Raw genomic sequence first — 15,215 nt, 5'->3', positions numbered from 1 at the left:
AACCTTATCTGCTTTCCAGGCTATCCCCCATCCCCAGTGTGTTCCTTCTCAAACCTGGTTTAGTACCATTTTTCTGGAAATAATACAGGCCAAGTCTGTTTCTTGTTCTGCCTGGAAGCAGTTGTTGAATGGTTCAGCTGCACATGAATGGTTCAGCTGCACATGATTTCCACAAGCACATTTTGATTTCAGTACTGAGGCTTTTCCCCTCTATAGCTGCCCTCTAGCCACCTATACAAAAGCTGTTGGTCATAGTTGTGGGCTGAGAAGAAGAAATGGAATTACCCATTGAATGCCTGATCATGGGGAAAGGTCAGAATCTCTTTTATACAGGTCATTCTTATGTACTGAGATATTACAGATGTGTTTCCTTGGCTTTTTATCAGCGGCATCTAGAGCCATGGCTTTCTTTAGTTTTCTTTTCAAATGGATTTGTGCTCTGGATGCCTGCCTGCCTGCCTGCCTGTCTTGGGGCCGCTGTCAGGATGTGATGCTCATAGGGTGGGTAAGATCTGGCACTAGATCAGCTAGAATCACCGAGTGAGTCTAGAATGAGTCACATGTGTGTCCTTCCAATCCTTCCAGAAGCTCTAGGGAAGAAAGAATACCCTGAAGGTGAACTCACCCATAAAAATGAATGTGTAATACATTTTGCAGACAGAATACATTATAGGAATTATGCTAGCAGGGAATTATTTCTGTTGAGAGGCTCTTGAACATGCCTTTGTTCTAAGGAAGGAGTTTCTTCCGTATGCTGTCCTCTGCTGGATTTATGCGTTAAGATAGAGTAACAATGCCATTCTCTGTCCAGCAGAGGGCCAACTTTCCCTTGCATGCTGCTTTTGCTTGCCCTGGGTTTGAATTTCAGGTCAGTAAATATCCTGGAAATGTAAGTACATGTTACAGTATATTTATCAGAATGTTCCTTCATATATAATTAGGAGTGGGAGAGCTGATGGCCCTTAGCTCTTCTTATTTCTGGAAATCTTGGAACACTGTGTTGTCTCACTAGCCATACACACACCGTTCTGATAGCACACAAATAGGCTTGCCAACTTCCAGGTGGTGGCTGGAGATCTCCTGCTATTACAACTGATCTCCAGGCATCAGGGATCAGTTTCACCTGGATGAAATGGCTGCTTTGGGATTATATCCCATTGAAGTCCCTCCCCAAACCCCTCCCTCCTGAGGCTCCACCCCAAATATCTCCAAGTATTTCCCAACCCGGAGCTGGCAACCCTACTCACAAATTATTATATCCCCATGCTTTCTCTGTTATGTACTGTATTTGTGTTGTAGTTGTTTTCTCAGCTTTAGATAGGATTGCTTCGCAATACTTGTATAGGTGGAATGGCAAAGCACTTTGTCTGTACCATCTGAAGAGGAGTTTTCTGTGATGTGGGCGCTGATTTAGCTGGTGACTTTCCCCACTTTCTGCTTCCTTGTTGCATTACCTGCTTCCACCTCCAACATTACCTTTTTTGCACGTAGCTCCTTCTGCTGTATTAGAACTAGCTTCTTTTTTCCTGCAGAAGTACTGTATTTACTCAAAAGGAGGATGACCTTGAATAAAAGACAACCCCCATAAAAAGGTTATGTACACACGCAAAAAAATATTATTGCACATAACTGTAACTTGTAGGCAACTGTGTAAGATAACCTGGCATACCTGGGGGGGGTGGAACCTTAGTCTTGCATTTGGGTAACTCCTGTATGATTGCATAGGACAATTATTATGAATGTGTCAAAACAGTGATGTATTAATGACAGACTTTTTGCTGCATTGGTTGCCAGCTGCAGGCATTTGTTAGGTTTGGGATGTAATGGGTGAAAGCCATGGCTGTATAGAACATAGTTGGAGTTCTGCTGGGTACACTGCATATTCAGATACATTTCCCAGATTGCAGTGCTGCCATTCAGATCTGTGTATAAAGTTGAACTCCTGTAACAGTAGTGCTTGTGTGTGTGAGTATAACAATAAATGCAGGCGTTCGGCTTACTGTCTGCATGTTTTGTTGGATATGCTTATCAGTACTGTTCGTTGGTATTATACAAAAATAGTTAATGTGTGGAAACACATTTATACTTCTGTATTGGCCAAATATGGGTGAGCATTGACTGTGCAGTGTAGAAATAGCTATAAGACGGCTTCCGGTCTGGCTCCCGCGTATGGCGGACGCATCCTCGGGTCGCTCCCGAGGGCGCCTCGCCCGCCCGCGGTGGAGGAGGGAATCCGCGCGAGCACCTCAGGAGAGAGGAGCTCGGATCCGGGGCGCTTTAGGGCGCACTAGGGGGGAGCCGCTCTTTCGGCCGAGAGGTCGGAGAACGAGGCTCCCGCCATGCCCTGCCCCAATGGACCTTGCTGCGTGAGCGACCCCGAACGGGGTTTAGCGGAGCCACCAGACGTCACCGAGTGATAAAGCGCCCATCCGCAAAAATGGAAAAAGAAAAGATCGGCTTAACTGTGAGTTGTCAAAATGCAGAGAAAAAGAACTAAAAACGTTTCCCCCCCTCCCAGCGAAAAAGGCGAAGAGGTTAACCCTCCATTTGTATAAGCGAAAAAGAAAAGGAGGGGGGGAATGGATCGAGCGGACAGTGATGTTTTCCTTTGATGTATTTGAAACAAAGCGAGAAAAAGTTTTGTCTCTCTGGAGCACATTTTAAGAACTTTCTAAAAGTAAACAAAAAAGAAAAGATGTCGGAGCTGGGCAAAAGCGAGCGGAGAAGAAGGGAGGGACTTCCGTCTGGGCGTTTGCTTGTGTGCGAGAGCCGGCTGTTGAATGTTTGGACTGTTTATGGCTGCGAATCCGACGGGAGTTTTGTAAAACGGAAAAGTTTGAATTGTGACAGCGAGAAAAGTTTGAATTGTGACAGCAAGCGCTTATATAAGTCAACAATTGCGAGGAGGACCCATAGAGAGTTTGGGAGCGGATATAAAAGCGAAAATGAAATTTAATACCATTCTCAAAATTGGGGACCTCCGGTAATGGCATGAAAAGAAGAGGATTTATAGTGCATGAACTGAGAGTATTAACAACAACCCGAAGGAGGATCTAACAAGCCGGAAGGAGAAGACAACAGAGGAAGCTCCTCCACGTCAGCGATAGTAAAAGTACCCAGCACGCAAAGAAGCGGTTCTGAATGTGCACAGAAGAGATTTTCTTTTATTAACAGAAATTCAAAGGAACATTACTAACATACTAACAGAGAACTACATGTGACAGGACTAAGAAAAGAAGTTTGACAACACACAGAAGAAGCCCAAGAAGATTAATTGGACATTACTAACAGTTTAATTTACCAGTTTATATATCACTCAGCTTTCTCTTACTCCCACTGTCTACCCTTCCCATTTTTTCTTTTAAGCGAAATACCTCCCCTTTTTAGGGGAGCCAATAAAATCTTTATATATATAAAAAAAGAAATAGCTATAAGACCGGAGGTTGCCAACTTGGTTTATCCGGTAGGCACTCTTGGAATTTTGAGAACTGGTAATGGTTTGCCACCACAAAATATCTCTCATGGGGGTGTGGGGCAGTCACAAAATGTCTGCCATGCAGGTTGGAACGAATGCAGATTAAAAGATTCTCACAAAATGTTGGAAGATTGCAAGCCACCATCCTCCTAGGATAGAGGCATCTGCTTCAAAATGGGTGATCCTTACAGCCTGAAAGGTGATGCCTCCTGGGCTGTTCTGGATGACCTGCCCCAAAGGAAGAAACCTCAGACTGGCTCTTTGCTTTTGGGGAAGAGAGTAAATAGGAGCCAGGAAGTGTCATGAAGTGTATCTGTAAGCCCAGTGGTATCCACAGATACCACATTGGGGTCCTTGGTTTTGGCAAGCTTCAGAGAGACCCCTAACAGCCCTTTCGGGGGCGGGCATGGTATTTTGCATTCATTTGGGAATAAGTGTGTGCTGGACAGATACAATGTGTGCAGTACATGAATATAATCCTTGCACAATAAAGCACAATGATACTAAATACGAATCTTCTGATGCACAATGAAATATTCCATCAAATTCTCTTTCCAAAGTAATTCTTTCCAACGAAGAATCCAGATATTGAAGACTTCATTCTGATAATCTTCCTCAAGAAAATTACTATTCTAAGTATTTCAAAGGCATCAAGTTCCAGAAAACCACTCTGTATTAATGCTGAGCTGGTCTAGTCTCAGTAATAAAGTTGTTACTGCAAACCTCTTTGAATACCCTGAGAGGGCAGTTCCTTCTACATTAGTAGTTTGAAGCTATACAGTTTTCTGGAACTTGATGCCTTTGAAATGGTGAATGATCCCATAACTATGATGGAAATTGCAGAGGCTATTAAGAAACAAAATATAAACAAAGCACCTGGACCAGATGGACTTCCAGCTGAATACTATAAAATATTTGAAGATGTTTTATTGTTCCCGTAATTTCATCTGTAATAAAAGAAACTGAAGTACCGAAATCTTGGACTGAAGCAACTATATCATTGATCCATAAGGAAGAGACAGATCTAAAGTATAGACCTATTTCTTTGCTGAATTTTTGGCTGCAAGGTTGAAAAAAATTCTAATAGACTTTATACATCAGGACCAGGCAGGTTTCCTACCTAAGAGACAATTAAAGAATAACGTGAGAACAGTCTTAAATATCTTAGAATATTATGAAACTCATCCAGAGAAGCAGAGGCTTTGATTTTTTTGGACACTGAAAATGCATTTGACAATGTCAGCTGGCAATTTATTATTCAACAGATGAAGATTATGGATTTCGGAACTAATTTTATAAGGGTGATTGAAGCTGTATATACAAAGCAGAAAGTGAGAGTATTAGTAAACAATGAACTGACAGATAATATATGGATTGAAAAAGGGACAAGACAAGATTGTCCAATATCTCCATTGCTGTTTGTACTAAGTTTGGAAGTTCTGACAAGAGCTATTAGGAAAGATACCCTTATTAAAGGGACATCAATAAGAGGAAATAAATATAAATTACAGGACTTTGTTGATGAATTGGTATTTATCTTAGAGGAACCAATGGATTCTATACAACAACTGGTGAATCTGATTAATGAATATGGGAAAATGGCAGGAATGAAAATAAACTTATCAGAAGACGAAAATGATTATGAAAAATATGACATTGAAACAAAGACTTGAAATAGCAGAGTTAACTGGATTTCAATTGAAGAAGAAAGTCAAATATCTGGGTATTAATATTATAGTTAAATGTAGTTTCCTGATTAAAGATAATTATAACAAAGTGTTGCAAGATATTAAAAAGGATTTAGAGAAATGGAAAAACTTGCAAGTATTACTAATGGGCAGAATAGCAATTTTGAAAATGAATGTTCTACCACAGATGATGTTTTTATTTCAGATGTTACCGATATACATTAAACCAACCTTCTTTGATGAATTGAATAAACTGACACAGCATTTTATATGGCAAGGAAAAAAGCCAAGAATTAAGTTGAAAGCCTTACAAGATACGAAAGATAATGGTGGATTTGAAGTACCAGACTGGAAGAATTATTAGCAGCAAGTTTAGTCTGGCTGAGAGAATGGATTCTACTTGAAGATCATAGGCTGCTGGCTCTAGAAGGACCCGATTTAAAACTGGGATGGCACTCCTTGTTATGGTATGGAAAAGCTTCTGGACATAAATATTTCAAAAATCATATGATAAGATCATTATTGACAACTTGGAAAAAAATTGTCCGCTGATAGACACTAAAATTCCAAGATGGGTGTCTCCAGTGGAAGCTTGTTCCCAACCAACTTTGAGCTCAAAACAAACCGTTACTAGATATGCAGAATTGTTAGATGATGAAAATAATTTAAAATCTCAGGAAGAATGAAAGAAAAATGAAATAAACTTAGACTGGTAGGCTAGAGTGCAAATTGAATCTAGATACAGTAAGGATAAGTGGACAGATGGATTTTATTTAGAATAATGTGCATTTGAAAAATTACTATGAACTTCAAGAGAGAAACTTATTAAGAAAATGTATGGTATGTTGATGCAATTGAAAATGCAGGACGAAATAGTTAAAGAATGTATGGTTAAGGTAAAGGTAAAGGTTCCTTTGCTCAAAAGCCAGTCGAGTCCGACTCTAGGGTTGTGGTGCTCATCTCCGTTTCAAAGCCGAAGAGCCAGCGCTGTCCGAAGACATTTCCGTGGTCATGACTAAGCACCAAGGTGCATGGAACGCTGTTACCTTCCCACTGAAGTGGTACCTATTTATCTACTTGCAATCTCTTGCTTTCGAACTGCTAGGTTGGCAGGAGCTGGAACTAGAGATGGGAGCTCACTCCATCATGCGGCAACTCGGGTCTCGAACTGCTGAACTCCTGACCTTCCACAGCCTGCAGTTCAGCATCTTAACCACTTGATGTAGGTCATAATATCGATCTGTCACTGTGAAGTAAAATATGGAAAGTGAATGTTGACTAGTGTTGTTACATTCAAAGACAACTTATATAAAACGTTTTGTAGATGGCATCTAACCCCAGATAGGTTGGCTAAAATGTATAAATATTTGAGCAATATATGTTGGAAATGTAACAACCATATTGGTTCATATTACCATATGTGGTGGACATGTAAAAAGGTTCATAAATTTTGGATTGAAGTGCATACTTTCTTACAGTCAATCTTGAATATCACAATAACTTTTGAGCCAGAAATATTTTTGATAAACTGTTGACCAGATGAATTAGATAAGAACCATAGATATTTCCTTTTACATGTTGTAACTGCTGACAATTTGCAATGGCATGGAGGACACCAAAGATTCCAGTGCTACATGTGTTGATACTGAAGATATGGAATGTGCTGAAAAGGACAAGTTGATAAACATATTAAAAGGAAAAATGGAAGAAAAATTTATGAGGCCTTGGAGGGCATTTTATGACTGGTTAGAACAATTACTGAGAGAGTATGTTTAAGTGAAGAATAAAGAATGATTAATGAAATAGTTGTTAAATTGTAATGAGAAGACTTGCATGCAAAATGTTAAATTAGAATTTTGCATATTTCTGTTCACTTTCTTTCTTCCCCTCTTTTCCCCTTTCCCCCTTTCTTTATATAAACTAATAATTCTTTTAAATGATAAAAAAGGATAGTAATTTTCTTGAGGAAGATTATCGAAACGAAGTCTTCAATATCCAGATTCTTCGTTGGAAAGAACTACTTTGGAAAGAGAATTTTATGGAATATTTCATTGTGTATCAGAAGATTCATATTTAGTATCATTGTGCTTTATTGTCCAAGGATTATATTCATTTACTGCACACATTGTATCTGTCCAATATATTAACATTGTTACTAGTTCTATTGTGTCCTGCTTCACAGATTTTCCCCATTGTGTTTAATACTATACTGCTGTGTGATCTCCTTTTTGTTTACCCAGATGCAAAGGAAGGCAGGGATCCTGTACATTTAAGACTCTTGTTGTATGCTGGCATGCTGTATTTGCTGGCAAATGCCCTTTTTATAATCTTTAAAAGTACAGGAATCTTCTTTATAATACCCCCCCTCTGGTAGCTGTATCCCTTCCAGAGTATTGTAATCCTGCTGAGAAATGTGTGTTATTCTGGGGCAAGGTGGGCAAGTTGGAATGATTCCAAGGTAACTGAAGTCATGAACAGGAGCCAGAAACAGCTATGGACAGCAGGCACTTAGCTGGAATGAAAGCAGCAGTATATGAATGGCAGTGTTCTAGGAAGGTGTGGGAAAAGCCTAATGCAGCCAGCTCTTTGGGGTGGGGGTGAGTTAGGCTGTCTGCCTCACATGGTCCATTGCTTAGAGGTCTTCTCATGATGAAGGATAGTCTGAGTCATCTGTCTGTGCTTGCTCCAGGGGGGGCGGGGGGGGGGGGGGGGGGGCAGAGGAGCAGAATGGGATCCTGGGAAAGGTCTGAAGGGTGTTGTGGCTAGTGCGCAGCAGAGGAGATGTTCGTTCAGTTTCCAGAGCGGGAGGGGAAGGAGCATGGAAGCAAGGGGCCCCAACACAGCGCTGTGGTTGACTGTGCTATGGAAGAATGTGCAAGGTCTGGTCCCTTCTGTCAGCCCTCTCTCCTGAACCTTCAGAGCCATCGGCACAAACAAAGATATTCTCCAAATAAAATTGACAGCTCAGTTCCTAGTCAAATGCGGACATACCTTCATTCCCAAGCTTTCCTTGAATGCCTGGTTATTTTCCTATCCTGTTTATTTTCCAAACAAATGCTGGACATTTGGAGGATGATAATTTCTGAGCTTGTGGGTAAAATATTTATCTATCTCAAGATTTGCTGTGATGATCAGTTATCTGACCAGCATCCTTATCCTTTTGCTCCCAGGTTTGTGAGAAGTGTTGCTTTCTGCTACTGTGGAGCTTCCAGACAGTGCAGCTCCCGTCAGCCTGTGTTTGCTTTCGTCAGACTGTAGTTTTTCCTCTCTGGCCTCGAGCATGAGGGGTTAACCACTGTCTAAAGTCATAGGGGATCAGCACAGGAACAGGGCGTTGCTGGTTATCTCAGTTGCCGTTTGGGTTGGAATGACGCCTCTCCCTATCCGGCCCAGGCAAGGGCTGCCCATTGGCTGGGACAAGACCTGACTCATTCCAGGAAGCGGCAGGCAGGCAGTAAGCTAGATTCAGGTGTCTACCCTGCTAAACTGCTCTACCTTTGAACAGACAGCCGGCAGCAGTCCTCGGTCTCTTGGTGCTGTGGGCAGCATGGTGCTTAGAATGGAGAACGGTGAGCTTGTCTGTGGGGGGAACCTCCATGCTTCCTCACTGGGGCAAGGAGGGAATCTTGAAACCTTTGTTTGCCTAGGGTGGTAGGGATGCTAAGGTCTATCCTGGTACTGTACAGAGGACTGCTTCTTTTGAAGGGATTACCCCATATCCCATGCCGTGCGCGTGTGTGTTGTAGTCCTACCACTAACAATGCCCCTTTTGGTAGAAAAGTGCTTTGAGACTCTGACTAGTATGTGTTCCGTTTTCCCACTGTGCTTTCCTGGCTGGGAATGGGGGGGGGTGTGTGGCTTTTCAGAGCTGCTGCACAAAAATGGGAGAGGGGGTGTTACAACTTAAATACGGCAGACAGGACTGCCAACTGATCCCATGGATATAGCTGTGGCTTAGATTATGAGGGATCGTAAGTGAATGGAAGCACCCTTCTCCAGCATGTGTGGGATGAGCCAAGACTTTCACTTTGCCTGAAGGGTGGGAGTTTCTGTTGGCAGCTCTTGAGCTGCATGCTCTGGCGTGTCTCTGGTACAAGACACTGCCTGCCTGTTCTGGTTACACCTCCGGCATCAAGAGGCTGCTGGGCGTTGAGCAGTTGGGCAAGTGAAGCATAAGTTTGGGGGCTGGACTTCTGCTTCTTTAACCCCACATCTTGTGTGCACAGGGTGATGATGTGACTGCCGCACAAGCATATCAAGAAATCTTGAAAGTTAACACTGTAGGAATCTAGTGTAGTAACCAACATTTTGCAGACTGCACAGTGGTGGGGGAAACCTTGGGAGATACCATGAGCCTTGGAAATAGATACTGTGCAAACCTGGAGCCCCACAAAATTCTGACCTGCAGATCAGAGTGAGTGACAATGTGGCAAATGAAGTTCAGTGTTGGTAAGTGTAACATGATGCACACTGGGACAAAAAAATCCCAACTTCCAAGTATAGGCTAAGGGGGTCTAAACTTGCTGAGACTGAGAGGGAAAAAGATCCTGGGGTCTTACTGGATAGCTCTATGAAAGTGTCAATCCAGTGTGCTGCAGCAGTGAAAAAGGCAAACTGTGTTGGGGATTATTAGGAAAGGGGTCGAAAATAAAAAGGCCAATATTGTAATGCCCCTGTATAGATCTATGGTGCGGCCTCATTTGGAATACTGTGTACAGCTCTGGTCATATCTCGGAAAGGACACTGCAGAGCTGGAAAAAGTACAGAGGAGGGCAACTAAGATGAGTAAGGGGTTGAAGCACCTTCTTTATGAGGAAAGGCTGAAGAGTCTGGGATTTTCAGTTTAGAAAGGAGACGACTAGGGGGGGGGCCGCATGATAGAGGTTTGTAAGATTATGCCTGAATTGAAGAGAGTTGACAAGGAGACATTTTTCTCCCTCTCCCAAAAGACTAGAACTCAAGGACATCCAATGAAGCTGATGGGCAGTAGGTTCAGGACAGACAAAATGAAGTTATTACTTTACACAGAGACTGATTAAAATGTGGAATTTGCTGCCAGTGGATGTAGTGATGGCCCCAGGAATAAACCGATTTAAATGGGGATTAGATAGATTCATGGAGGATAAGTCTGTCAATGGCTACTAGCCATGGTGACTGAGGGGAACTTCAACATTCAGGGGCACTAAACCTCTGAATCCCAGAGCCAGGAGGCAACATCAGGGGAAGGCCTCAGCCTGTATGCCCTTTTGTTGGCTCTCCAGAGGAACTGGTTGGCCACTGTGTGAGACAGGATGCTGGACTAGATGGACCATCAGTCTGATCTAGCAGGGCTCTTCTTATGTTTTAGAGCAAGCCTGGAAGTTCCTTGATAGCCTGTCCCTAGGATTGCTTTGTTGCCACACTGTTGGCATTCCACAGCCTTGGTCTTGAGGTTTGCTTCCTATCCAGTGAGCCAATTTGGTGTAGTGGTTAAGTGCGCGGACTCTAATCTGGGAGAACCGGGTTTGATTCCCCACTCCTCCACTTGCACCTGCTGATGTGACCTTGGGTCAGTCACAAGCTCTGGCACAGGTGTCCTTGAAAAAGAGCAGTTTGTGTCAGAGTTCTCTCAGCCCCACCCACCTCACAGGGTGTCTGTTGTGGGGAGGGGAAGGGAAAGGAGTTTGTAAGCCGCTCTGAGACTCCAAGTGAAGGGCGGGATATAAATCCAATCTCTTCTCTTCTCCTCTTCTATCCCAGACTGCCGCCCCCCCTTGTGTATCTCATTCTGGATTTTGAGGGCATCATATAAAGACTTCTTTGACTGATTGCTACATATAACCATTGTTTGCACACTGGTTCTTCAAGGGGGGATGCATTTACTTCTCAGTGTCTGTGATCTAGAGTGCAGTTTAGTGAGGTGTGCCTCTGTCTATCTGCCCAATGTGGTGTCTGAATACAGGGCCATTTCTCTCTGCTTCACTCTAAACAGCTCCACAACCTGTACTGGAGACAACTGGGACTTGTCTTGCTGGGCAAAACCAATCAGCCCTTCATGTTTAGATATACTTTGTTACTTTCCTATAGTGATGGGTGGGAAAATTTTCTGATGCTATATCTTTTCATGGAAAATTTTCAAGCCTCATGTATGTCTGTTTATCGATAGTTGTTGGGGCTGTTGTGCTGCATATTAGGGGTGTGAGAAAAATAATCTGTATTTTTCAGGTTCAGGTATATTGAAACCTCAAAATAGCTATATTTTCCAATATTCCTGAATCCCAATACTGGCATGGTATTCAGATTCGGGATTTTTCAGAAACCCCATTCCCCCCCTCTGGCTCCATTATACCCTATGCGGACCATTATAGTCAATGGTCCCCATAGGATATAATGGAGAATCAATCTGGGGGTCTAGCGGGGTCTTTTTTTTTTAGATAGAGGCACCAATTTTTCAGCATAGCTGCTGGTGCCTCTACCTCAGAAACCTCCCCAAGTTTCAAAAAGATTGGACCATGGGGTCCAATTCTTTGAGCCACCAAAGAAGGTGCCCCCATCCTCCATTGGTTTCAATGGAAGGGGGAAGGCATTTAAAGGTAATGTGGTCCCTTTAAATGCCTTTTGCAAGCCACATGTGAACTCCGAAGGTGTTTAAAGGGTTTGCAATCCCTTTATACATCTTCTCCAAGCCATGAGATCGCCCTGAAGGTGTTCAAAGGGACCGCAGTCCTTTTAAACACTCTTTAACTTCAGCTATGCAGTGGTCCCAAAAAATCCCAAATATTTTCAGGATACTTGGGACTCGGCTGTTTTGGATAGCTGAAAAAATAATGAGATCTATATCTGGCTGAAAGAACAGCTGGAAAATGCCAATAAGATATTTTTCGGGAGGGGGGGTGGCTCGGATATAGCCGAATGCACACTCCTAAAATTAATCATGTTAGGTGGGCTAAATGTGGGTTATGAATTATGGACAGACCTCAGTGCTTATACATGGTCCAGGCTTGTATGTGTACATTTGTCATCTTTCCTAACAGTATTTTAAAAAAATTATTTTCTGGGAGGGGAATCAGTTCAGATTTTCCTGGGAAACCCATATTGCTGCTTCCATACATGCCTGTTGATGTGTGATGAGTTTTTGCTTACCTGCATTTGGAGCCTATCTTGTTTTCTGCCTTGCAGTTCCTATCCTGACCCACATTCTGTGCAGAGTATGGGATACTGACACCATCAAGACCCGTCTGTATAGGGAAAACAGAACAAGTGTCTAGGGTTCAGCAGTAAGCACCTCTTGGATTTCCCAACAGTGCTGCATTTGTATTCCTCTGTAGTGATCCCTAGGTGCCGAATTTGGCTCCCTAAAGTCAAGGCAGCTTGAGAAGGAGCTTGTTTGCTTCAGTTGATCCACCCTTGAAAGAACAAACATAATGCAGATTATTGTATAACAAGCACAGACTTTTGTTAGAATGGGCATGATGTTTGTAAGACTGGGCCATTAATTAGTTGCATTGTCTAGAAGCTGATAGCACAGATCCAGCCTTACTCTCTGAGCTCCTGCCACTGCGGTCCCTGGTGCCTACCAATGTTCTTCCTGATGCCCACAGTTTTGGGCTAAAGTCAGAATGTCTTGAACAGGAAATAAAATTACAAAACATGGAGTTCAGGGCTGTTCCTTAACACAGCTGACTGGGTGGTGAAAGCTGAGCTGATCCAAGGCAGATGTGTCACAACTAACACAGCCATATTTTCTCATTTTATGTTTCTGGGTTTGGGAACGTCTCCTTATGGGGTATGTAGAAAGTATACCATCCCCTTTCTTCGGAAACTAAAACCAAACAGCATCTTTGCCCTGCAGCAAGCAATTGATCTTTGCTTTCCACAGTCTCTTGTTTCAGAAGGTGCTTCAGACGAACTTTTGCATTCATGGGGAACGTCCATTCAGACAGTTTCCTCCACTGTAGGACAGCTCGCTTGGAACTTTCCAGTATTTTGTGATTAGCTGTGCTGTGACAGCCATTTTGCATTGGCCCCATTACTCTCTTTCCAGCTTCTTTAAAAGTTCTTACAGGCTCAACAATGTTAGGGACCCTTACGAATGCTAACTTTTCACACTGTAATCTGTATGAGTTTGCCTTGGGACTGCCTGGTAGAACCAGTTGCATCAGATGTCTTCTACAAATTTATTTATTTATTTGTTTGTTTCACTTTTACCCCGCCCTCCCCGCTAGGCAGGCTCAGGGTGGCTTCCAAGAACTGACAAGCAGTATGCATTCATAATAGATTATAAAACATCAATTAAAACACAGTAATCAATATAAAACATTCATTAAATTGCCTTTTTATGTGGCTTATGACTCAGTCCTGTGTGTTCCTTGCAACCCTTGTCTAGTATTTGGTGTGGCAAGTGGAGACTAGCACACTTTTGAGCTGCTGGGGTTTGTGTATTTTGATGTGGGGGGCAGGGAGTTGAATGCCACCTGGACTGGATGAAGGGAAACCAGCCCCGTAGCTACACAAAGCTGCTTACTGTTCAATTATCTTTCTGTGTAACTAGAAATGAAAGCAGTTCTCTGGCTAGCATGTAGTGCTGCATGTCTCTTGGGAAAGAAGGTTGTCTGTCTGAGTGGACTCTGCTTTGACTCAGTGACCTCCAACTGGCAAAAAGACTATAAGAACCATGGACAGTACTTGCTAATGCCGTGCTCCAGGGGGAATAAATGTGGTGACTCTGTTCTTTACTGAAACTGCATGGCATTACCCACACTGGATGTGGAGGTACCGTTCTTACCTGACATTGAGGTGTTGCTTGCTGAGCAGCTGGACCTGGAACATCTTCTTTTGGCCACTCTGGAACTGTGGAAAATCTGCTTTTTCCCCAAATGTATCTTATGAGGATGGTATGTCAAGAAGAGCTAGATTTAATAACTCAGCCCTTGGGTCAGTATGTGAACAGTACTCTGATATACTCTGCCATCAATATGCAGATCCATTATTGGGCGGCCATCCGTCCTCTGCCCCTGGTAATCTGTCTGAGGCATTGGAGACTGTGGCTGGATGGTTATGGCAGAGCTGGCTGAAGCTCAACCCATCGAAGATAGAGGCCCTCTACCTGGGTCGGGGGTGGGGATCAGACTCCCCACTCTGGAAGGGGATGCCTTTGGTGCTGGCCCAGAAAGTGAGGCGCTTGGGAGTAACATTGGATGCCTCTCTTTCCATGGAGGCCCAGGTTACCACAGTTGCCAGGTCCGCCTTTTTCCATCTTAGGCAGATTAGGCAACTGGTTCCCTATCTCTCTCCCCAGGATTTAGCTACAGTGACCCATGCAATGGTCACTTCCAGGCTGGATTACTGCAATTCGCTGTATGCAGTCTTACCCTTGAGGTTGACCTGAAAATGACAGCTGGTACAAAATGTGGCAGCACGCCTGCTGATGGCAACGCCTGTGTGGGTTCCTGTTCGGCAGGTGCTCCACTAACTGCATTGGTTACTTGATTGAGTTCCAGATTCACTTCAAAGTGTTGGTAATAACCATTAAAGCCTTACACGGCCTGGGACCAGCATATCTGAGGGACCACCTCTTCACATATACGCCCCAAGGAGTGTCACGCTCTATGGATCAACATCTCCTGGTGGTCCCTGGCCTGAAGGATGTCCGTCTTGCCTCGACCAGGGCCTGGTGGAACATGCTCCCCATTGAGATCAGGGCCCTGCGGTCACTTCCAGGCTGGATTACTGCAATTCACTGTACGCAGGCTTACTCTTGGGGCTGACCCTGAAATTACAGCTGGTACAAAATGCAGCGGCACACCTGCTGATGTTCCACCAGGCCTTTGGCTCAGGTGGCAGCCATCCATGTATGGCCTCCCTTGAGGTGTTTGTTTCCTGCCTCCCATCCAATAATACCTGGCTATACTTAACTGTACCAACAGGCCAGGGAACCTCTCCCAATCACTCAATTTCTGACTTTGGGCTGTGACTACCAATTTTAATGTTTTACTATTGTGTTCAAAATTTTTAATTATATTTATTGTATTGCTGATATGCTGCTACCCGCCCTGAGCCTGCTCGCGGAAAGG

The 15,215-nt window shown here is 43.4% G+C and overlaps 1 protein-coding gene across 2 annotated transcripts in view; it reads left to right on the top strand.

Annotated features, from left to right (window-relative positions):
* The window catches only part of CYTH1 (cytohesin 1), a 77,344-nt gene that overhangs the window by 21,727 nt on the left and 40,402 nt on the right, over window positions 1-15,215 (top strand). The window contains exon 1 of one of the 2 annotated variants that reach the window (XM_015417003.1): window positions 8,622-8,732. The exons of the other annotated variant lie outside the window; for it this stretch is intronic. Within the exon in view, the coding sequence (XP_015272489.1) occupies window positions 8,711-8,732 (22 nt within the window). The 5' untranslated portion in view covers window positions 8,622-8,710. Of the gene's footprint in view, window positions 1-8,621; window positions 8,733-15,215 lie in introns of those variants that run through there. 2 annotated transcript variants of the gene reach the window in all.

The sequence above is a fragment of the Gekko japonicus genome, unplaced genomic scaffold (assembly GCF_001447785.1).
Source record: "Gekko japonicus isolate JY-2015 unplaced genomic scaffold, Gekko_japonicus_V1.1 scaffold518, whole genome shotgun sequence".
NCBI classification, from domain to species: domain Eukaryota; kingdom Metazoa; phylum Chordata; class Lepidosauria; order Squamata; family Gekkonidae; genus Gekko; species Gekko japonicus.
The sequence above is the reverse complement of the archived record's forward strand: the minus strand, read 5'-3'. Positions and strand labels throughout refer to the sequence as shown.